Here is a 24,316-nt window from a genome sequence, read left to right as displayed (position 1 = left end):
CTTCTCTAGGCAGGCGATACCGAGAATGTACACGGACGTCAGAAAAAGACTCACCAGTGTCCTAAAAAATGCAGTTGTACCCAATGTCCACTTAACCACGGACATGTGGACAAGTGGAGCAGGGCAGGGTCAGGACTATATGACTGTGACAGCCCACTGGGTAGATGTATGGACTCCCGCCGCAAGAACAGCAGCGGCGGCACCAGTAGCAGCATCTCGCAAACGCCAACTCTTTCCTAGGCAGGCTACGCTTTGTATCACCGCTTTCCAGAATACGCACACAGCTGAAAACCTCTTACGGCAACTGAGGAAGATCATCGCGGAATGGCTTACCCCAATTGGACTCTCCTGTGGATTTGTGGCATCGGACAACGCCAGCAATATTGTGTGTGCATTAAATATGGGCAAATTCCAGCACGTCCCATGTTTTGCACATACCTTGAATTTGGTGGTGCAGAATTTTTTAAAAAACGACAGGGGCGTGCAAGAGATGCTGTCGGTGGCCAGAAGAATTGCGGGACACTTTCGGCGTACAGGCACCACGTACAGAAGACTGGAGCACCACCAAAAACTACTGAACCTGCCCTGCCATCATCTGAAGCAAGAAGTGGTAACGAGGTGGAATTCAACCCTCTATATGCTTCAGAGGTTGGAGGAGCAGCAAAAGGCCATTCAAGCCTATACAATTGAGCACGATATAGTAGGTGGAATGCACCTGTCTCAAGCGCAGTGGAGAATGATTTCAACGTTGTGCAAGGTTCTGATGCCCTTTGAACTTGCCACACGTGAAGTCAGTTCAGACACTGCCAGCCTGAGTCAGGTCATTCCCCTCATCAGGCTTTTGCAGAAGAAGCTGGAGACATTGAAGGAGGAGCTAACACGGAGCGATTCCGCTAGGCATGTGGGACTTGTGGATGGAGCCCTTAATTCGCTTAACAAGGATTCACGGGTGGTCAATCTGTTGAAATCAGAGCACTACATTTTGGCCACCGTGCTCGATCCTAGATTTAAAGCCTACCTTGGATCTCTCTTTCCGGCAGACACAAGTCTGCTGGGGTTGAAAGACCTGCTGGTGACAAAATTGTCAAGTCAAGCGGAACGCGACCTGTCAACATCTCCTCCTTCACATTCTCCCGCAACTGGGGGTGCGAGGAAAAGGCTCAGAATTCCGAGCCCACCCGCTGGCGGTGATGCAGGGCAGTCTGGAGCGACTGCTGATGCTGACATCTGGTCCGGACTGAAGGACCTGACAACGATTACGGACATGTCGTCTACTGTCACTGCATATGATTCTCTCAACATTGATAGAATGGTGGAGGATTATATGAGTGACCGCATCCAAGTAGGCACGTCACACAGTCCGTACTTATACTGGCAGGAAAAAGAGGCAATTTGGAGGCCCTTGCACAAACTGGCTTTATTCTACCTAAGTTGCCCTCCCACAAGTGTGTACTCCGAAAGAGTGTTTAGTGCCGCCGCTCACCTTGTCAGCAATCGGCGTACGAGGTTACATCCAGAAAATGTGGAGAAGATGATGTTCATTAAAATGAATTATAATCAATTCCTCCGCGGAGACATTGACCAGCAGCAATTGCCTCCACAAAGTACACAGGGAGCTGAGATGGTGGATTCCAGTGGGGACGAATTGATAATCTGTGAGGAGGGGGATGTACACGGTGATATATCGGAGGGTGATGATGAGGTGGACATCTTGCCTCTGTAGAGCCAGTTTGTGCAAGGAGAGATTAATTGCTTCTTTTTTTGGGGGGGGGGTCCAAACCAACCCGTCATATCAGTCACAGTCGTGTGGCAGACCCTGTCACTGAAATGATGGGTTGGTTAAAGTGTGCATGTCCTGTTTTGTTTATACAACATAAGGGTGGGTGGGAGGGCCCAAGGACAATTCCATCTTGCACCTCTTTTTTCTTTTCTTTTTCTTTGCGTCATGTGCTGTTTGGGGAGGGTTTTTTGGAAGGGACATCCTGCGTGACACTGCAGTGCCACTCCTAGATGGGCCCGGTGTTTGTGTCGGCCACTAGGGTCGCTTATCTTACTCACACAGCTACCTCATTGCGCCTCTTTTTTTCTTTGCGTCATGTGCTGTTTGGGGAGGGTTTTTTGGAAGGGACATCCTGCGTGACACTGCAGTGACACTCCTAGATGGGCCCGGTGTTTGTGTCGGCCACTAGGGTCGCTTATCTTACTCACACAGCTACCTCATTGCGCCTCTTTTTTTCTTTGCGTCATGTGCTGTTTGGGGAGGGTTTTTTGGAAGGGACATCCTGCGTGACACTGCAGTGCCACTCCTAGATGGGCCCGGTGTTTGTGTCGGCCACTAGGGTCGCTAATCTTACTCACACAGCTACCTCATTGCGCCTCTTTTTTTCTTTGCGTCATGTGCTGTTTGGGGAGGGTTTTTTGGAAGGGCCATCCTGCGTGACACTGCAGTGCCACTCCTAGATGGGCCCGGTGTTTGTGTCGGCCACTAGGGTCGCTTATCTTACTCACACAGCGACCTCGGTGCAAATTTTAGGACTAAAAATAATATTGTGAGGTGTGAGGTATTCAGAATAGACTGAAAATGAGTGGAAATTATGGTTTTTGAGGTTAATAATACTTTGGGATCAAAATGACCGCCAAATTCTATGATTTAAGCTGTTTTTTAGGTTTTTTGGAAAAAAACACCCGAATCCAAAACACACCCGAATCCGACAAAAAAAATTCGGTGAGGTTTTGCCAAAACGCGGTCGAACCCAAAACACGGCCGCGGAACCGAACCCAAAACCAAAACACAAAACCCGAAAAATTTCCGGCGCTCATCTCTAAAAATCACTAGAATTATATGTCCAAATCACTGGAATTAAATGGCAAAATCACTGGAATTATACGTCCAAATCACTTGAATTATACGTCCAAATCACTGGAATTATACGTCCAAATCACTGGAATTAAATGGCAAAATCACTGGAATTAAATGGCAAAATCACAGGAATTATAAATCCAAATCATTGGAATTATAAATCCAAATCACTGGAATTAAATGGCAAAATCTCAGTATCGCCTGCCTAGTGAAGTGGAATCTAGATGGGATTTGGTACCGGGGACACAATACCTCCATCAGTTGTCTAAATCCCACTGCACTAATGGCGGATACCGGACGCACGTCTAACACCAACATAAGTGTCAAGGCCTCAGTTATGAGGGCTTCCATCGTCATGTGAAGCTGAAACACTAGTCATATACATAGGCCAGGGCCTCAGCCGTTCCTTGCCACTCCGTGTCGTAAATGGCATATAGGCAAGTTTACATTTCTCCTCAGACTATTTACATTTATGTTTTTGAGTCTTTTTACTGAACTTTGGCTTTTTGGATTTTACATGCCTTCTACTATCACATTGGGCATCGGCCTTGGCAGACGACAATGGCATTCCATCGTCTATGTCATGGCTAGTGGCAGCAGCTTCAGCACTAGGAAGAAGTGGTTCTTGGTCTTTCCCTATTTTATCCTCTAAATTTTTGTTCTCCATTATTTTTCTGGAGTTATATAACACAATATGCGGCACAGGAATGACTGATGGCTGATGCACAGGACATTACCACTGTTCTGATGCAGGACAACACATCAACACTGTAAGGGACTTGTTGTTGTTGTTGTTGTTGTTGTTATTATTATTATACGGCAGAAGTGGACATATAGCAGCAGCGTATACCACCGTGACTACCTGGTCACTGGAATGACTGATGGCCAGGACACTACCACTGGTCTGATGCAGGACAACACAGCAACACTGTAAGGGACGTTGTTGTTGTTGTTGTTGTTGTTGTTATTATTATTATATGGGCGCAGTGGACATATAGCAGCAGCGTATACCACTGTGACTGCCTGGTCACTGGAATGACTGATGGCCAGGACACTACCACTGGTCTGATGCAGCACAACACAGAAACACTGTAAGGGACTTGTGGTGGTTGTTGTTGTTGTTGTTGTTGTTGTATACCACTGTGATTGCCTGGTCACTGGAATGACTGATGGGCAGGACACTACCACTGGTCTGATGCAGCTCAACACAGTAAGGTAGTTATTATACAGCAGCACTGGACATATGGCAGCAGAGGACACAAGCACTGTGACTGGACAGACACAGCACAAGACACGGACACTGAGGACACGGAGAGAACGGAGACACGTCCTCTCTGTACACTCTCCAATGCCGGAGTGAAAATGGCGTGGACACGTGACTCCTTATATGGAATCCAAACCCAGCGAGAATCCGACAGCGGGATGATGACGTTTTGCCTCGTTCTGGTTTCCAAGTCAGGCAGGAAAACCCGAGCCTGGCTCGGAACCGGAATCGAATGGTTACGTTCGGTACGGTTTGGTTCTCTGAGAACCGAACCCGCTCATCCCTACTATATATATATATATATATATATATATATATATACAAACAGAAAATTCAGCACTCACCATAGTAAGCTCACTTATCCTCACAACATCAATAAATAAATGATGGGGGCTTAGTTAGTGAATTGGCCAATGCATGGAAGCCTGCAATTCGCTCGCCAAGGTACTCCACCTTCTTGCAGGTCCTACACTATCACAGAGTCTTAAAAATTAAAACCTGGCAACTGTATCACACATAATATAACTGCAAATATGCTCACCAGGTTTAATGTGTACCTGCCACATACCTTATGGCTTTTAAAGGTACACTAGTCACCTGACACTGGCTGATAAATTACTAGGGAATAGCTGACACAGGTTTAGAACAATTGAGTTTACATAGGGGTGGCCATGGGCTAAATGCACCCCACCCTATGAGTGGTGAGTGCAGACATTGCATCCCACTTCTGGGGTGGCGAGTGCTGTGGTTTTATATATATTTCTTTGTATATGTATATATATATATATATATATATATATATATATATATATTATGCACATTTTTATAAGAGACTGGCACTCCAAATCCACCAGCATTCAGCTGATTGCAACAACAGCTTTGCTGCATTACTTGAGCCCTGAGAGTGCTGCGTATCCATCCAGTGCTATATATATATATATATATATATATTTTTTTTTTTTTTTTACAGTATATATTTATCCTGTCTGTACTATGCTGCACTTGTCCAAGTTATTATGTGTGATGTCATGGAAATATTGTGGTTTTATATAAGTAACATAAATATTATAACCCAATTCAACGTACAATGTGCTACCAATTGAATGCAATTATCAATTCACAAGAGCATATACTACTGACAATGCAATGATAATATGATAGCACATCCAACAATGTTGTACTAATGATATAGATGTAGTGTGACTAAAGACTGGAATTAAAACTTTGGACATGGAAATTATCTTATTACATCTATGCCCATGTCAAAGATGAAATGATACCAGATGAGTTCTTAAAGAGTGAATACATATGCTCAGGCACAAAAACAATAACGACAATCATATAGTTCCAATGGTGATAGAATAGAACATGGAACGTACTCAAGTTGGTGTACATACTATATACTGTACCTGCCCAAGTGGATAATATAAGCACTTTGCATTACAGGAAACTTTCTTTGGTGTTATGCGTGCCACGATGAGCATACCACCACCTGTACAAAACATCCGATTCTGTGTCCTGTAGATAGCGATGTGTGTCTTTCTGAAATTAGAAGGACCATAGATGGTATGTATCCAGATTTATTTGTTTATATTAATCTTATTAATTACAATAATTGTAGAGCAACTGGTGTTAATTCTGAGTTGCATGCAAAGTGGCTGTAGATGTAGGCAGCTGCAGAAGCCTGGTTTACTAATTACTCAGAATAGGATCAACAAAAATTCATAATGTAACTGCTGCACGTGCACTGTAGGCAAATATTTGTTTGCTTTCATGCTAAGAGACCCATCTAGGCCGTCGTTTATAACCATAAAGCCAAATGTCCTGAAGATGCCTTGCTAAAAATATATAACTTGATAAAGCCAAACAAGTATCCTACAGCTTTCCATAGCAATTTAACTAGAAATGAGCGGTACAGATTTTAGAAGATCTGAGTGCCTGAACCTCTGGGATCTGAGTCTACCCGAGCCAGGGTGTTCCCTCCAGACTTGGATTCCAGATCAAGGCATAATGTCATACTCCCGGCATCGGATTCTCACAGGTTTTGGATTCTATATAAGGGACCTGCTGCAGTTTTTTCTGCTGGTTCAAGTGGCTGTGCTATGTCCAAAGACTCTGGACTCAATAAAAGTGGCTGTGCTGTGTCCATACAAGTAGCGGTGCTGTGTGCAGACTCCGTACAAGTGCCTGTGCTGTGCCCATCTAAAGGGGCTGTGATGTGTCCATTAAGTGGCTGTGCTGTGTCCATCCAGAAGTACCTGTCCAATGTCTATCTGCTCCAGTGCTGCCAACACACCTGACCAGTGTCCATCCACTCAAGTGCTGCCAACGCAATTGTCCAATGTCCATCTCCTCCAGTGCTGCAAATGCTCCTTTCTAGTGCCCATTAGAGAGCATGCTAGAGCATAAAAATAGAGTAAAAAAGTTTAAAAAAAGTTAAACAAAGTTGAAAAACTTTAGTCAAGTGAAAAAAAAAAAAAAAAAAAAAAAAATATATATATATATATATATATATATATTTAAATGTGTTTTGTTGTGCTGTAACCCACTTTGTATCCATAAAGTAAAAGCACTTTGACTCCTCAGGCTCAGCATGCCATACCCTCATGACTCAGCATGCCATACCCCACCGTATAACCATAAAGTAAAAGCACTGTGACTCCTCAGGCCCTACCTTACTGTGTATCCATAGTACACAAGAAATATGACAATGCAGGCTGTACCCCACTGTGTCTCTATAATGTACAAGTACTGTGACTTTGCAGGCTGTACCCCACTGTGTATGCATAAAATATAAGTACTGTGACTCCGTAGGCCATACCCCACTGCATATTCATAATATATACGTACTGTGACTGCAGTGATTGGTAATTTTCGAAAAAATGTTCAAGTAAATAAATAATACTATTAAACTGTAGTTGTTATTGAACAACTTGGGTGTGTTCATCAATATGGATCACGACGATCAGTCTAGAGAAGAGCAGGAGCAGCAAGCTGCGTACTACATCCCAGTACATTGTATCCCAGACCGTGTGTGTAAAAACGGTCTCACACCACACAGTGTGAGCCAAGCTGCCAGTTAAAAAATAGATAACGATCAGTCTGGAGAAGAGCAGGAGCAGCACCCAAATATTATTGCTGCAGCTTCTGCAACCAGTCATGATGATAATACTAGTCTTTCAGTGTCATCTACAGCCAATGCTCAAGGACATAGAGGGGGTGACGATGCTGCCGGCCAATTCCACAAATACGCCAATTTGAGAATTTCCACATGCGAGGTCACTTTTGACACACGGGATTACTTAAATACCTTCAGCTGCCACCAGCATAGACTTGTCAACGTATTACGGATGTTGCAGGTGTCTTTAGCTTTACCTGTCACATACACACTTCAATACCTAGAAATATAGGTAGACGTTAGCCACACAGGCCTTGAGTTCATAAGAACAATCAGAACTAAAATTAGGATTTTAATTTCAAGAATACTTCAGAGCTTTAGTTACAAAAAGGTTACAAAGATTATTAAGAATATTTTAAAAACACACACAGGATACAGCAATCTCACTAAATGAAAAGGAATAAAAACGGCAGAAACCCTAATTCACTTACTCAAATGGGCTTCGTGGTTTCCATTGTGGGGGATTTCACAGAATAACTCAGGTCATCTCCAGCATGTTTCTTCTGTGTCCCCAAGAGATCACACTTTCTGTTTTCATGAGGGAGATAGATATAGTCTCCAGCTTCCTCCGGCCCCCTCCCTTGGGATTTTTAACTACTTCCCTGCTGGACACTACACATACACCGGGTTTTACACACTTGGTGATAGAAAGAAACACAGGAGAAGGGGAGGGGGTGTAGCCCAAAGGCATTGAAATCTCCTTCAAAGAGAGTGAGGTCTGTGAGGATCTGCACCTTGTCACCCCTGGACATCTTTATGACTAGCCAGGAAGTTTTGGCTCAGTTATCTAAACATGTGGACTTCTTTTACTTTCCATCCGGTAATTGATCCAGCCATCTCCCTCTTATCAGTATTTATAACCTCTGGTCTGGTCATTGCACATGTCATCTCAAACTTTATGGTCTGCAGATCTCCCCCATCCTGGATGCATGGAGGTTAAATGCAGGACATTGCCTGTCAGTCATTTTGTCACATCTAGGCTGAAAGAATACAAAATTATATATATATATATATACTGTCACTTGAAAACATTCCTGCAGGTAATCACCACAGCTTAGATCCCATATAATTTGTGATCCTCCTTTCTGTATTTAACATGACAGAGGGTTTAACTCAGGGCATCTAAAATAAAAAAAAACAACAATATACAGTAGTACAGAAAAAAACACATCTAATAAATGAAAAGTTTGGTGCAGAAAAATATAAAATTGGCAACATGCCATTTACCACACGCAGTGGCAAGGAAAGACTCAAGCCTTGACCTTTATTTATGAGTGGTAGTTCTGCAACTGTCAGTGAGGCGTCTTCTCCTGCCTCTCATGATGATGCAAGACCTTTTCACCCAGAGCCTACAAGAAATGTGAAAAAAAAAATGAAAACCACTAAGGCAGTAGAACAAAAGGTGCCTTCAGAAACAGAAATGTTAAAAATCCATGAGCAGAGTCTTGTCCTCGAGTACTATGTGTGAGCCTGACCTTTCTGATACTGTACTCGCAGAGAAGCCACCCTCCACCATTTTTGCTCCCTCTGCAAATGAGCAGATTTTGCATTTCCCTCTTTTATGCTGTAAAACACGTCCCTGCCTGTGAACTGTGGACTAACATACATGTTGATGATAATGTTGACCATCAGCATCTGCTTTTACTAGTAAATGCTGATAAAAATGCCCCTGCTTATTGCATTATTTGTCTATTGTATTATAATTCTCCAGGTACAAGCTGCAGACACATGGTGGCACTATATAAGTAAAAGATAATAATGCAAATAACAGTAGTAATAATAATTATTGGTATGTGCCTCCATCTAGCAAATAGGCCATATTTCTGTCCTTTGAACTTTGCTTTTATTTCTATTTGATTTTTTTTTCAAAATAGTTCATAAAAACATTAAAAAATCCTTCTCTGTCCAATTCCCTGAAAATAATATTGCTATAAACTTTTTATATAAAATTACATTATTTTTACTATCCTTATTTTCATGCAGCGCTGTCCTAAATTCTCATAAAAAGGTTGGCAAAACTTGGAGTTGATATTATGCCCATTGCTGTTCTATATTTTTGTATTTTACATTTTTGTATAATATGTGTATACCAGATAATGTACATTGACTACTAGCACAATCACGTCATAGCTGTACTTTGTCTTTAAGCTATAGATACACCATCCTTTGTGGTATTCACACTTGTTAAGCCTGATGTACTAAATGCTTTTATTTTTAGCTGATTCATCTTGATATTTGCTCAAGTTAATGTATTACTGCAAATATGTTTTTTATTTTTTTTATTTTATTTGAATCCATCTTATCCCTATATATATGATTTTAGCCAACTCTGATTAAGCACATCTATGTGCATTTAGTTGCTGCCCTGTGGTTACACTGAGACAGCACAGATGGTGTAATGGTTGGCATTACTACCTAACAAGACTGAGGTCATGGTTTCAATTCCCACCATGGTTCTAACAGTGTGGAGTTTGTATGTTCTCCATGTGCTTGCTTGGTACATGCATAGGCGTTTCTATAATGGGCGCAATGTGTGTGGAGCACAAGGGCCCCTGGGTCCAGGGGGGCCCACACCACACACACTGCACCCATATAGTATACTTACCCCTCTGGAGTCCTGCGGCAGCGTCCCGGCAGTGCAGGCACAAATCACTCTGAAAATTTGCCGCCCCAGCCATTTCTGAGTGATTTGCATTTGCGCAGGTGCCATGTTCCCAGAGACCTGCACATGCGCAGTAGACTCTGGCTTTATGCCAAAGTCTACAAACTGCAGGAGAGGAAGGGGCCCACAACGGAGGCTAAACGCAGGTCCCTTCCTCTCTTGAAATACCTCTGTGTACATATAATAGGTAATATAGATTGGGGCAGGGACTGATGTGAATTACCACATATTCCCTGTACAGAGATGCGGAATATGTGTGTGCTATATAAATAACTGGCAATAAATAATAAATAATAATAATAATAATAATAATAATAATAAACTGTAGGACTGCAACTTATTAGGTGGCAAACCATCTTAAACTGCTTTGCTGACAGATTTAGATTTGGGAGCAACAGTCAAGTAAGTCATAGAGAAAACCAACTTTAAAACATATAGTAAAAATAAAGCTGCCTTGTATTTGTGTGCTACAGCAAAGGAAGACAGAATTTTCTCTGCTTGCAAATCAAATATTGAAATCGTACTTTTTGCATGATTTGTCCAAATACTAATTTGCATCCCTGAAATTCTCTCAAGCCAGAATGTGAACCAGTTCCTATCTCTCATGTATGTTTAAAATATTTTGGAACAGACTAAAATATTCAATTCAGAATTATGTTCTTTCCCTCAGAGAAAAGCCGAAGACTTACCACGCAAACATTGAGACGATGTGCAAAATCCAATGAATGTAAATTTGAAGGCACAGCAACTAGTGCAGAAAGGACATTATCAATAAAAAGCTCTTGCTGTGATACGGACATGTGCAACTCTCCAGAACCCATATGTAAGAAGACACCTGTTAATATTTAACACAGTATTTGCATCTATAAGTAAATATTCTATAGTATTTGTTTAATTTCTTTTTCTTTGAAGGCACTTTTGACCAAGGTCTGAACACTTTAATTGTATCATTCTTCGGGCTAGATGCATCATCGCTTGGAAAGTGATAAAATGAAGAGTGAAGAAGTACCAGCCAATAAGGTTCTAACTGCCACGTCACAGGCTGTGTTTAAAAAATGCCATTTAGGAGCTGATTGGCTGGTACTTTTCACTCTCCATTTTATCACTTTCCAAGGGATGATGCATCTGGCCCTTCATCTCTTACTCATTAATACATACTGTAAAAAAACAAGCTAGTTTGTCCCAGTCTCTTATGAAAGAGACTAATGTTATCTGGGTTTGGTATTTGGATGACTCTAAACCTGTGACAGAAAACTGGTGCCTTGAGCTGTACCGTGACGAAAGCTTGATGGTTTAATATAGTTCTTGCTTAATAGGTCAGAGAGAGACTTGAGGCTAGGGAAGAGTTGGATGATTCACTAGAACTAGCAACAGGTTGTTGACTCAACCCAGAACAGGGGCGCGGAATCTTACCCCATCGGTGGTCTTCTCCAGGGTTCTCTGCAAGATGATTTGGGTTTCGCTGTACCCGGCAGGCCAGTGTGGCACCCTGACTGGGTCACTTGGGCTGGAATTGAAATAATATCACTGGAGATATAGATCTGGAACTGGACACCGGAGATATAGATCTGCTGACCGGGCTGAAACCGGAATGATGACACTTCTTGAATAGAACTTGTACCAGACTGAAGTAGAACCAGACTGAAGGAGTGCTGACTGGACTGGAATGATGACACTTCTGGACTAGAACCAGACTGGAGTGAAACTGGACTGAAGGAGTGCTGACTGGGCTAGAACCGGAATGATGACACTTCTGGACTAGAACCAGACTTGGGTGGAACCAGTCTGGAACAAGACTGAAGTGCAACCAGACTGAAACTGGACTGGAGTGAACCCGACTGTAATAGAGCCGGACTGAAACCGGACTGGAGCCAGATTAAAACTGGACTGGAATGCTGAGACACAAAGGATAGCCAGATTCTGCTGTCTACCCAGAGAACAGATCCAGGGTAGTGAGTTTTGCAAACCTTAAAGTTTTCTGTGAAGTGCTGTATAAAATAAAATAAAAATTACTGCAAATGTGGAAAAACAAATGTTTGTGAAATTGATGCAACAGAGAAGAGGTTAACTGTGCAAAACCCCAGTTTGTGGCTACTGAAGGAAGACAAGTGTTTGAATCTGTCTTGTTAAGCAGGCTGTGGTTCAGAGAGAAACCTCTTGAACTCTAGGCCCACTGTTATGAAGAAAATTACCACCTCAGATGACGTGGAGTTATATTTCTTAGCTTTTGAAAGAATTGCCACGAAGCTCAAAGGACCACCAGAAGTATGGTAGGAAAAGCTGGCACCATATTTAAGCAGTGAATCTCAGCAGGCCTATGTTGAGTTGTCTGATGAACATGCTTCTAATTATAAGCATGTTAAATTGGGCAACTGGCCTGCCTAGGAGAGATGGATCAGAAAACACTTAGCGCTTCCATGAATTGTGTTTTGTTAAAGGTAAAGCAGTTTAATTAACAGCTGACAGAACTCTCCAAAGTGATAAAGAGCTGATTGCAGCCAGAAACCAATTCCCCTGGTCGTATGATGGAGATTCTAATTATTGAACATTGTATCCGTGGGCTTGGCCAAAGCCTTTCAGAGGTGGGTGCTGCAAGTGGACCCACCGTCTTATGGGGATGGTATCAGTATCTTGGCACTTAGGATACCGGTGGTCAGAAGACTGACAGTGGCATTCTGATGGTCACGAACCCTAATCCTTTTAGGTACGTAGGCTAACCCTCCTCCTTACCCCATAACTCACCCTACCTGCAGCCTAACTTTAACCCTCCCCCTGCAGCCTAATCCTAATGCCCCGACTCAGATCACGTAGGCGTACCGAGTAGAACTTAGCCCCATGTATTGCCACCAAGTTCATATCTCAAAAACAGATTTTCCATTTTTGGATGGCATGAAAGTCCCTCCCTCATGATTTCAGTTGCCATTTCACGGTGGGGAGTGTATGGAGAGCATGTGGGCTGTAGTTCATTCTGCAATACTATATACTAGCATCCACATAAATTATTTTAGCTGTTCTTATTAATTTTTGAAGACATATACTGTAGATCCAAAACATAAACAGTTAAGGGTTATTTTGACAAAACCAAAACAAGACAATGATTTAGAACCTACTAGTGATGAGCGGGTTCGGTTCCTCAGGATCCGAACCCCCCTGAACCTCACCCATTTTTGCACGGTTCCGAGCAGACTCGGATCTTCCCGCCTTGCTCGGTTAAACCAAGCGCGCCCGAACGTCATCATCCCGCTGTCGGATTCTCGCGAGATTCGTATTCTATATAAGGAGCCGCGCGTCGACGCCATTTTTCACTCGTGCATTGGAGATGATAGTGAGAGGACGTGGCTGGCGTTCTCTCAGTATCTGTGTTCAGTGTGCTGCAAATATCTGTGCTCAGTGTGCTGCAAATATCTGTGCTCAGTGTGCTGCAGATATTTGTGCTCAGTGTGCTGCAAATATCTACGTTCTCTGCCTGAAAAACGCTCCATATCTGTGCTCAGTGTGCTGCAAATATCTGTGCTCAGTGTGCCTTATGGTGGGGACTGGGGAACACCAGTATTATATAGTAGGAGGACAGTGCAGAGTTTTGCTGACCAGTGACCACCAGTATTATACGTTCTCTGCCTAAAAAACGCTCCATATCTGTGCTGCATTGTAGTATATAGTAGGAGGACAGTGCAGAATTTTGCTGACCAGTGACCACCAGAATTATATCAGTACGGTACAGTAGTCCACTGCTCTACCTACCTCTGTGTCGTCAAGTATACTATCAATCCATACCTGTGGTGCATTTACGTTTTTGTGCGCAGTATATATATAGTAGTAGGACAGTGCATAATTTTGATGACCACCACTATATAATATATAGCAGTACGGTACAGCAGGACACTGCTCTGCCTACCTCTGTGTCGTCAAGTATACTATCCACCCATACCTGTGGTGCATTTAAGTTTTTGTGCGCAGTATATATATAGTAGTAGGACAGTGCATAATTTTGCTGACCACCAGTATATAATATATAGCAGTACGGTACAGTAGGCCACTGCTCTACCTACCTCTGTGTCGTCAAGTATACTATCCATCCATACCTGTGGTGCATTTAAGCTTTTGTGTGCAGTATATATATAGTAGTAGGACAGTGCATAATTTTGCTGACCACCAGTATATAATATATAGCAGTACGGTACAGTAGGCCACTGCTCTAACAACCTCTGTGTCGTCAAGTATACTATCTATCCATACCTGTGGTGCATTTAAGTTTTTGTGCGCAGTATATATATAGTAGTAGGACAGTGCATAATTTTGCTGACCACCAGTATATAATATATGGCAGTACGGTACAGTAGTCCACTGCTCTACCTACCTCTGTGTCGTCAAGTATACTATCCATCCATACCTGTGGTGCATTTAAGTTTTTGTGCGCAGTATATATATAGTAGAAGGACAGTGCATAATTTTGCTGACCACCAGTATATAATATATAGCAGTACGGTACAGTAGGCAACTGCTCTACCTAGCTCTGTGTCATCAAGTATACTATCCATCCATACCTGTGGTGCATTTAAGTTTTTGTGCGCAGTATATATAGTAGTAGGCCATTGCTATTGATATATTACTGGCATATAATTCCACACATTAAAAAATGGAGAACAAAAATGTGGAGGGTAAAATAGGGAAAGATCAAGATCCACTTCCACCTCGTGCTGAAGCTGCTGCCACTAGTCATGGCCGAGACGATGAAATGCCATCAACGTCATCTGCCAAGGCCGATGCCCAATGTCATAGTAGAGAGCATGTCAAATCCAAAAAACAAAAGTTCAGTAAAATGACCCAAAAATCTAAATTAAAAGCGTCTGAGGAGAAGCGTAAACTTGCCAATATGCCATTTACGACACGGAGTGGCAAGGAACAGCTGAGGCCCTGGCCTATGTTCATGGCTAGTGGTTCAGCTTCACATGAGGATGGAAGCACTCATCCTCCTGCTAGAAAACTTAAAAGACTTAATATGGCAAAAGCACAGCAAAGAACTGTGCATTCTTCTAAATCACAAATCCCCAAGGAGAGTCCAATTGTGTCGGTTGCGATGCCTGACCTTTCCAACACTGGACGGGGAGAGGTGGCGCCTTCCACCATTTGCACGCCCTCTGCAAGTGCTGGAAGGAGCACCCGCAGTCCAGTTCCTGATAGTCAAATTGAAGATGTCACTGTTGAAGTACACCAGGATGAGGATATGGGTGTTGCTGGCGCTGGGGAGGAAATTGACAAGCAGGATTCTGATGGTGAGGTGGTTTGTTTAAGTCAGGCACCCGGGGAGACACCTGTTGTCCATGGGACGAATATGGCCATTGACATGCCTGGTCAAATTACAAAAAAAATCACCTCTTCGGTGTGCAATTATTTCAACAGAAATGCGGACAACAGGTGTCAAGCCGTGTGTTGCCTTTGTCAAGCTGTAATAAGTAGGGGTAAGGACGTTAACCACCTAGGAACATCCTCCCTTATACGTCATCTGGAGCGCATTCATCAGAAGTCATTGACAAGCTCAAAAACTTTGGGTGACAGCGGAAACAGTCCACTGCCAACTAAATCCCTTCCTCTTGTAACCAAGCTCCTGCAAACCACACCACCAACTCCCTCAGTGTCAATTTCCTCCTTAGACAGGAACGCCAATAGTCCTGCAGGCCATGTCACTGTCAAGTCTGTTGAGTCCTCTCCTGCCTGGGATTCCTCCGATGCATCCTTGAGTGTAACGCCTACTGCTGCTGGCGCTGCTGTTGTTGCTGCTGGGAGTCGATCGGCATCCCAGAGGGGAAGTCGGAAGACCACTTGTAATACTTCCAGTAAGCAATTGACTGTCCAACAGTCCTTTGCGAGAAAGATGAAATATCACAGCAGTCATCCTGCTGCAAAGCGGATAACTGAGGCCTTGGCAGCCTGGGTGGTGAAAAACGTGTTTCCGATATCCACCGTTAATTCACAGGGAACTAGAGAATTGCTTGAGGTACTGTGTCCCCGGTACCAAATACCATCTTGGTTCCATTTCTCTAGGCAGGCGATACCGAAAATGTACACAGACGTCAGAAAAAGAGTCACCAGTGTCCTAAAAAATGCAGTTGTACCCAATGTCCACTAAACCACGGACATGTGGACAAGTGGACCAGGGCAGACTCAGGACTATATGACTGTGACAGCCCACTGGGTAGATGTATTGCCTCCCGCAGCAAGAACAGCAGCGGCGGCACCAGTAGCAGCATCTCGCAAACGCCAACTCGTTCCTAGGCAGGCTACGCTTTGTAGCACCGCTTTCCATAAGAGGCACACAGCTGACAACCTCTTACGGAAACTGAGGAACATCATCGCAGAATGGCTTACCCCAATTGGACTCTCCTGGGGATTTGTGACATCGGACAACGCCACCAATATTGTGCGTGCATTACATGTGTGCAAATTCCCGCATGTCCCATGTTTTGCACATACATTGAATTTGGTGGTGCAGAATTATTTAAAAAATGACAGGGGCGTGCAAGAGATGCTGTCGGTTGCCCGAAGAATTGCGGGCCACTTTCGGCATTCAGCCACCGCGTGCTGAAGACTGGAGCACCAGCAAACCCTCCTGAACCTGCCCTGCCATCATCTGAAGCAAGAGGTGGTAACGAGGTGGAATTCAACCCTCTATATGCTTCAGAAGATGGAGGAGCAGCAAAAGGCCATTCAAGTCTATACAGCTACCTACGATATAGGCAAAGGAGGGGGAATGCACCTGACTCAAGCGCAGTGGAGAATGATTTCAACGTTGTGCAAGGTTCTGCAACCCTTTGAACTTGCCACACGTGAAGTCAGTTCAGACACTGCCAGCCTGAGTCAGGTCATTCCCCTCATCAGGCTTTTGCAGAAGAAGCTGGAGAGATTGAAGGAGGAGCTAAAACAGAGCGATTCCGCAAGGCATGTGGGACTTGTGGATGGAGCCCTTAATTCGCTTAACCAGGATTCACGGATGGTCAATCTGTTGAAATCAGAGCACTACATTTTGGCCACCGTGCTCGATCCTAGGTATAAAGCCTACGTTGTATCTCTCTTTCCGGCAGACACAAGTCTGCAGAGGTTCAAAGACCTGCTGGTGAGAAAATTGTCAAGTCAAGCGGAACGTGACCTGTCAACAGCTCCTCCTTCACATTCTCCCGCAACTGGGTCTGCGTGGAAAAGGCTAAGAATTCTGAGCCCACCCGCTGGCGGTGATGCAGGGCAGTCTGGAGCGAGTGCTGACATCTGGTCCGGACTGAAGGACCTGCCAACGATTACTGACATGTCGTCTACTGTCACTGCATATGATTCTGTCCCCATTGAAAGAATGGTGGAGGATTATATGAGTGACCGCATCCAAGTAGGCACGTCAGACAGTCCGTATGTATACTGGCAGGAAAAAGAGGCAATTTGGAGGCCCTTGCAGAAACTGGCTTTATTTTACCTAAGTTGCCCCCCCTCCAGTGTGTACTCCGAAAGAATGTTTAATGCAGCCGCTCACCTTGTCAGCAATCGGCGTACGAGGTTACTTCCAGAAAATGTGGAGAAGATGATGTTCATCAAAATGAATTTATAATCAATTCCTCCGTGGAGACATTCACCAGAAATTGCATCCAGAAAGTACACAGGGACCTGAGATGGTGGATTCCAGTGGGGACGATTTAATAATCTGTGAGGAGGGGGATGTACACAGTGAAAGGGGTGAGGAATCGGACGATGAGGAGGAGGTGGACATCTTGCCTCTATAGAGCCAGTTTGTGCGAGGAGAGATTGATTGCTTCTTTTTTGGTGGGGGCCCAAACCAACCAGTCATTTCAGTCACAGTCGTGTGGCAGACCCTGTCGCTGAAATGATGGGTTTGTTAAACTGTGCATGCCCTGTATATACAACATAAGGGTGGGTGGGAGGGCCCAAGGACAATTCCATCTTGCACCTCTTTTTTCTTTCATTTTTCTTTGCATCCTGTGCTGTTTGGGGACTATTTTTTGAAGTGCCATCCTGTCTGACACTGCAGTGCCACTCCTAGATGGGCCAGGTGTTTGTGTCGGCCACTTGGGTCGCTTAGCTTAGTCACACAGCTACCTCATTGCGCCTCTTTTTTTCTTTACATCATGTGCTGTTTGGGGACTATTTTTTTAATCTGCCATCCTGTCTGACACTGCAGTGCCACTCCTAGATGGGCCAGGTGTTTGTGTCGGCCACTTGGGTCGCTTAGCTTAGTCACACAGCTACCTCATTGCGCCTCTTTTTTTCTTTACATCATGTGCTGTTTGGGGACTATTTTTTTAATCTGCCATCCTGTCTGACACTGCAGTGCCACTCCTAGATGGGCCAGGTGTTTGTGTCGGCCACTTGGGTCGCTTAGCTTAGTCACACAGCTACCTCATTGCGCCTCTTTTTTTTTTTTTCATCATGTGCTGTATGGGGACTATTTTTTTAATCTGCCATCCTGTCTGACACTGCAGTGCCACTCCTAGATGGGCCAGGTGTTTTTGTCGGCCACTTGGGTCGCTTATCTTAGTCACACAGCTACCTCATTGCGCCTCTTTTTTTCTTTGCATCATGTGCTGTTTGGGGACTATTTTTTTAATCTGCCATCCTGTCTGACACTGCAGTGCCACTCCTAGATGGGCCAGTTGTTTTTGTCAGCCACTTGGGTCGCTTAGCTTAGTCACACAGCTACCTCATTGCGCCTCTTTTTTTCTTTACATCATGTGCTGTTTGGGGACTATATTTTTAATCTGCCATCCTGTCTGACACTGCAGTGCCACTCCTAGATGGGCCAGGTGTTTGTGTCGGCCACTTGGGTCGCTTAGCTTAGTCACACAGCTACCTCATTGCACCTCTTTTTTTCTTTGCATCATGTGCTGTTTGGGGACCATTTTTTAAATCTGCCATCCTGTCTGACACTGCAGTGCCACTTCTAGATGGGCCAGGTGTTTGTGTCGGCCACTTGGGTCGCTTAGCTTAGCCATCCAGCGACCTTGGTGCACCTCTTTTTTTTCTTTGCATCATGTGCTGTTTGGGGACTATTTTTTGAAGTGCCATCCTGTCTGACACTGCAGTGCCACTCCTAGATGGGCCAGGTGTTTGTGTCGGCCACTTGGGTCGCTTAGCTTAGTCATCCAGCGACCTTGGTGCAAATTTTAGGACTAAAAATAATATTGTGAGGTGTGAGGTGTTCAGAATAGACTGGAAATGAGTGGAAATTATGGTTATTGAGGTTAGTAATACTATGGGATCAAAATGACCCCCAAATTCTATGATTTAAGCTGTTTTTGAGGGTTTTTTGTAAAAAAAAACACCTGAATCCAAAACACACCCGAATCCGACTAAAAAAATTCAGGGAGGTTTTGCCAAAATGCGTCCGAATCCAAAACACGGCCGCGGAACCGAAACCAAAACACAAAACCCGAAAAATGGCCGGTGCACATCAAAACACTAGATCTGCGCACAACTACTTTTTCTGCCTATCCACTTACAGCTTTTCTGCAGCTCTCATTGGTCCAAACCAAGACCACGGCATTTTTACATAAAATAGAAGCAACCATCCTATTTCAGCTCATATATTTACATCTGTAGAGTAGGGGAATAAGTAATTAACCCTTTTAATGCATGAATTATGATAACCTAATGAAAGATTATTTAAAAAGATATGTGGGATTTATTTTGAGTCACTGGAAGCTGCAGTGGAGACTTTCATTCACCGTGTAGAAGACGTACCTGCTTCGGACTGGTCCAACTGCTTAACCAAGTAGTTTAAGTGCATGAAACTTTACCTCGAGGTCAACTGCTGACCGCAAAGTTCCCACCATTGAATATAATGGAGCGCCCATGCGCTATGCGCCGCCTGACAGCTCAGACGCTCACAGTCAATCAGGAGAGTGCCACGACGTGGCGCTCCCTGATTGGCTGAAGGGACCCTCTTTGACAGCAGTCACGGGGTGTACCGGCAGTCGGGGAAAGGGGTCCCATGTTTAAACATGGGACCCCTTTCAGTGCGTGGTCCGTGTTTTGCGTTTTTTTTATTTTGCCAAGTACGTGGATTACAAACTCTGAAGAGGACAGATCTACCCCGGATTGTTGTGAGTATAATTTTATTTACAGGTACCCCGTGGATTCTACGTGGAGAAGGGGACCGAGCCTCATGTCAACATAGGTAAGTATGTATGTATGTCGGTGTGCATGTATGTAATAAAGTTATACTGTCACGGTGTGTGTGTGCACTGTTTTTATTTGGGTATTTTTTTGTAGTAGAACTACAGGTACCAGCGGGCCCATTTTTCTCCTGCATGCTGGTACTTGTGGTTCTCTAAGTACCAGCTTGCGGGGGAGGCTTGCTGGGACTTGTAGTTCTGCTACAGAAAAACAATATTCTTTTTTTTCAGACTTGGCTATCAGCCTACCATCCGCCGGGCTTCACCCCTGGCCCTTGGGTGGCTGGAGGGGGGGACCCCTTGATTTAAGGGGTCCCCACTCCTCCAGGGTACCCCGGCCAGGGGTGACTAGTTGGGGATTTAAGGCCACGGCCGCCGGAACCAATATAAAAGTGTCCCCCGGCTGTGGTATTATCTCTCTAGCTAGTGGAGCCCGGTGCTGGTGTTAAAAATACGGGGGACCCCTACGTCTTTTGTCCCCAGTATTTTTGGCACCAGGACCGGACGCAGAGCCCGGTGCTGGTTGTTAAAATACGGGGGATCCCCTGTCATTTCCCCCCCCCCCGTATTTTTACAACCAGGACCGGCTCAAAGAGCCTGAGGCTGGTTATGCTTAGGAGGGGGGACCCCACGCAATTTTTTTCAGGAATTTAACCCATCCCACCCCTTCCCACTGAAAACATGCACTGATCTCTCCTATTTTTTTAGTCAGTAAAAAAAAATATTCTTTTAAAAAATCAATTAAATAATACTTGTGGCTCCTAAATAGACAAACCAAGTAGATAATCCCTTCTAATATAGATATGCTAATAGCAATAAAAAAAACACAAAAATCATGTTTCTAAAAATTTTTATTAGATCACGACAGCAAAATGAGGCGGAATGAAATTGACGAAATGACTGTCGAAAAGCACTGTTGTCGAATCGACATTCTTCAATTGAATATACTTTTGTCGAAAAGCCGCATTTTTACCGTTACAGACATGTCGAATTTGAGAAATGTCGAATGTCGAAAAGTTTGGGGTTAACCTCTCCTGTATTTTTGTTGCTGGTTTTTTTTTGGATCAATTGGTATGAATGGATACTGGACATAATTTGCATTGTTAAATACAGTATTTCTTATACACTAGAAACAGAAGTGCTACAGTGGGTATATATTACCGTTATATCTCTATGCACTATGCTCGGATGAATTTCCCAAGGAAATAGTGTATCTTTGTATTCATATGGTGAACGGCGTAATAAAACATTATTTTATTAGCTCTAAATTAAAGTCTTTGATGAGAAAAGTACTCATTTGACATAGAGATGAGCGGGTTCGGTTTCTCTGAATCCGAACCCGCCAGAACTTCATGTTTTTTTTCACGAGTCCGAGCGACTCGGATCTTCCCGCCTTGCTCGGTTAACCCGAGCGCGCCCGAACGTCATCATGACGCTGTCGGATTCTCGCGAGGCTCGGATTCTATCGCGAGACTCGGATTCTATATAAGGAGCCGCGCGTCGCCGCCATTTTCACACGTGCATTGAGATTGATAGGGAGAGGATGTGGCTGGCGTCCTCTCCGTTTAGACACTTGATTTACTAATTTTGGGGAGCATTAGGAGTACTCAGTAGTGTACAGTGCAGAGTTTTGCTGATAGTGACCAGTGACCACCACTTTTATTTATAATCCGTTCTCTGCCTGAAAAAAGCGATACACAGCACACAGTGACTCAGTCACATACATACCATATCTGTGTGCACTGCTCAGGCTCAGGCCAGTGTGCTGCATCATCTATATATATTATATATCTGTCTGACTGCTCAGCTCACACAGCTTATAATTGTGGGGGAGACTGGGGAGCACTACTGCAGTGCCAGTTATAGGTTATAGCAGGAGCCAGGAGTACATAATATTATATTAAAATTAAACAGTGCACACTTTTGCTGCAGGAGTGCCACTGCCAGTGTGACTAGTGACCAGTGACCTGACCACCAGTATATAATATTAGTAGTATACTATCTCTTTATCAACCAGTCTATATTAGCAGCAGACACAGTACAGTGCGGTAGTTCACGGCTGTGGCTACCTCTGTGTCGGCACTCGGCAGCCCGTCCATAATTGCATATACCAGTGACCTAACCGTGGTTTTTTTTTCTTTCTTTATACATACATACTAGTTACGAGTATACTATCTCTTTATCAACCAGTCTATATATTAGCAGCAGACACAGTACAGTGCGGTAGTTCACGGCTGTGGCTACCTCTGTGTCGGCACTCGGCAGCCCGTCCATAATTGTATATACCAGTGACCTAACCGTGGTTTTTTTTTCTTTCTTTATACATACATACTAGTTACGAGTATACTATCTCTTTATCAACCAGTCTATATATTAGCAGCAGACACAGTACAGTGCGGTAGTTCACGGCTGTGGCTACCTCTGTGTCGGCACTCGGCAGCCCGTCCATAATTGTATATACCAGTGACCTAACCGTGGTTTTTTTTTCTTTCTTTATACATACATACTAGTTACGAGTATACTATCTCTTTATCAACCAGTCTATATATTAGCAGCAGACACAGTACAGTGCGGTAGTTCACGGCTGTGGCTACCTCTGTGTCGGCACTCGGCAGCCCGTCCATAATTGTATATACCAGTGACCTAACCGTGGTTTTTTTTTCTTTCTTTATACATACATACTAGTTACGAGTATACTATCTCTTTATCAACCAGTCTATATATTAGCAGCAGACACAGTACAGTGCGGTAGTTCACGGCTGTGGCTACCTCTGTGTCGGCACTCGGCAGCCCGTCCATAATTGTATATACCAGTGACCTAACCGTGGTTTTTTTTTCTTTCTTTATACATACATACTAGTTACGAGTATACTATCTCTTTATCAACCAGTCTATATATTAGCAGCAGACACAGTACAGTGCGGTAGTTCACGGCTGTGGCTACCTCTGTGTCGGCACTCGGCAGCCCGTCCATAATTGTATATACCAGTGACCTAACCGTGGTTTTTTTTTCTTTCTTTATACATACATACTAGTTACGAGTATACTATCTCTTTATCAACCAGTCTATATATTAGCAGCAGACACAGTACAGTGCGGTAGTTCACGGCTGTGGCTACCTCTGTGTCGGCACTCGGCAGCCCGTCCATAATTGTATATACCACCTAACCGTGTTTTTTTTTTCTTTCTTTATACATACATACTAGTTACGAGTATACTATCTCTTTATCAACCAGTCTATATATTAGCAGCAGACACAGTACAGTGCGGTAGTTCACGGCTGTGGCTACCTCTGTGTCGGCACTCGGCAGCCCGTCCATAATTGTATACTAGTATCCAATCCATCCATCTCCATTGTTTACCTGAGGTGCCTTTTAGTTGTGCCTATTAAAATATGGAGAACAAAAATGTTGAGGTTCCAAAATTAGGGAAAGATCAAGATCCACTTCCACCTCGTGCTGAAGCTGCTGCCACTAGTCATGGCCGAGACGATGAAATGCCAGCAACGTCGTCTGCCAAGGCCGATGCCCAATGGCATAGTACAGAGCATGTCAAAACCAAAACACCAAATATCAGTAAAAAAAGGACTCCAAAACCTAAAATAAAATTGTCGGAGGAGAAGCGTAAACTTGCCAATATGCCATTTACCACACGGAGTGGCAAGGAACGGCTGAGGCCCTGGCCTATGTTCATGGCTAGTGGTTCAGCTTCACATGAGGATGGAAGCACTCAGCCTCTCGCTAGAAAACTGAAAAGACTCAAGCTGGCAAAAGCACCGCAAAGAACTGTGCGTTCTTTGAAATCCCAAATCCACAAGGAGAGTCCAATTGTGTCGGTTGCGATGCCTGACCTTCCCAACACTGGACGTGAAGAGCATGCGCCTTCCACCATTTGCACGCCCCCTGCAAGTGCTGGAAGGAGCACCCGCAGTCCAGTTCCTGATAGTCAGATTGAAGATGTCAGTGTTGAAGTACACCAGGATGAGGAGGATATGGGTGTTGCTGGCGCTGGGGAGGAAATTGACCAGGAGGATTCTGATGGTGAGGTGGTTTGTTTAAGTCAGGCACCCGGGGAGACACCTGTTGTCCGTGGGAGGAATATGGCCGTTGACATGCCAGGTGAAAATACCAAAAAAATCAGCTCTTCGGTGTGGAGGTATTTCACCAGAAATGCGGACAAC

At 44.0% G+C, this 24,316-nt stretch overlaps 1 protein-coding gene across 1 annotated transcript in view; it reads left to right on the top strand.

Annotated features, from left to right (window-relative positions):
• Positions 1 to 24,316, top strand: part of LOC134965208 (uncharacterized) — a 116,259-nt gene that overhangs the window by 76,879 nt on the left and 15,064 nt on the right. The window contains exons 7-8 of the mRNA XM_063941717.1: positions 5,571 to 5,690; positions 10,635 to 10,787. Coding sequence (XP_063797787.1) covers positions 5,571 to 5,690; positions 10,635 to 10,787 — 273 coding nt within the window. The remainder of the gene's footprint in view (positions 1 to 5,570; positions 5,691 to 10,634; positions 10,788 to 24,316) is intronic.

Source organism: Pseudophryne corroboree, chromosome 10 (assembly GCF_028390025.1).
Source record: "Pseudophryne corroboree isolate aPseCor3 chromosome 10, aPseCor3.hap2, whole genome shotgun sequence".
NCBI lineage: Eukaryota > Metazoa > Chordata > Amphibia > Anura > Myobatrachidae > Pseudophryne > Pseudophryne corroboree.
The sequence above is the reverse complement of the archived record's forward strand: the minus strand, read 5'-3'. Positions and strand labels throughout refer to the sequence as shown.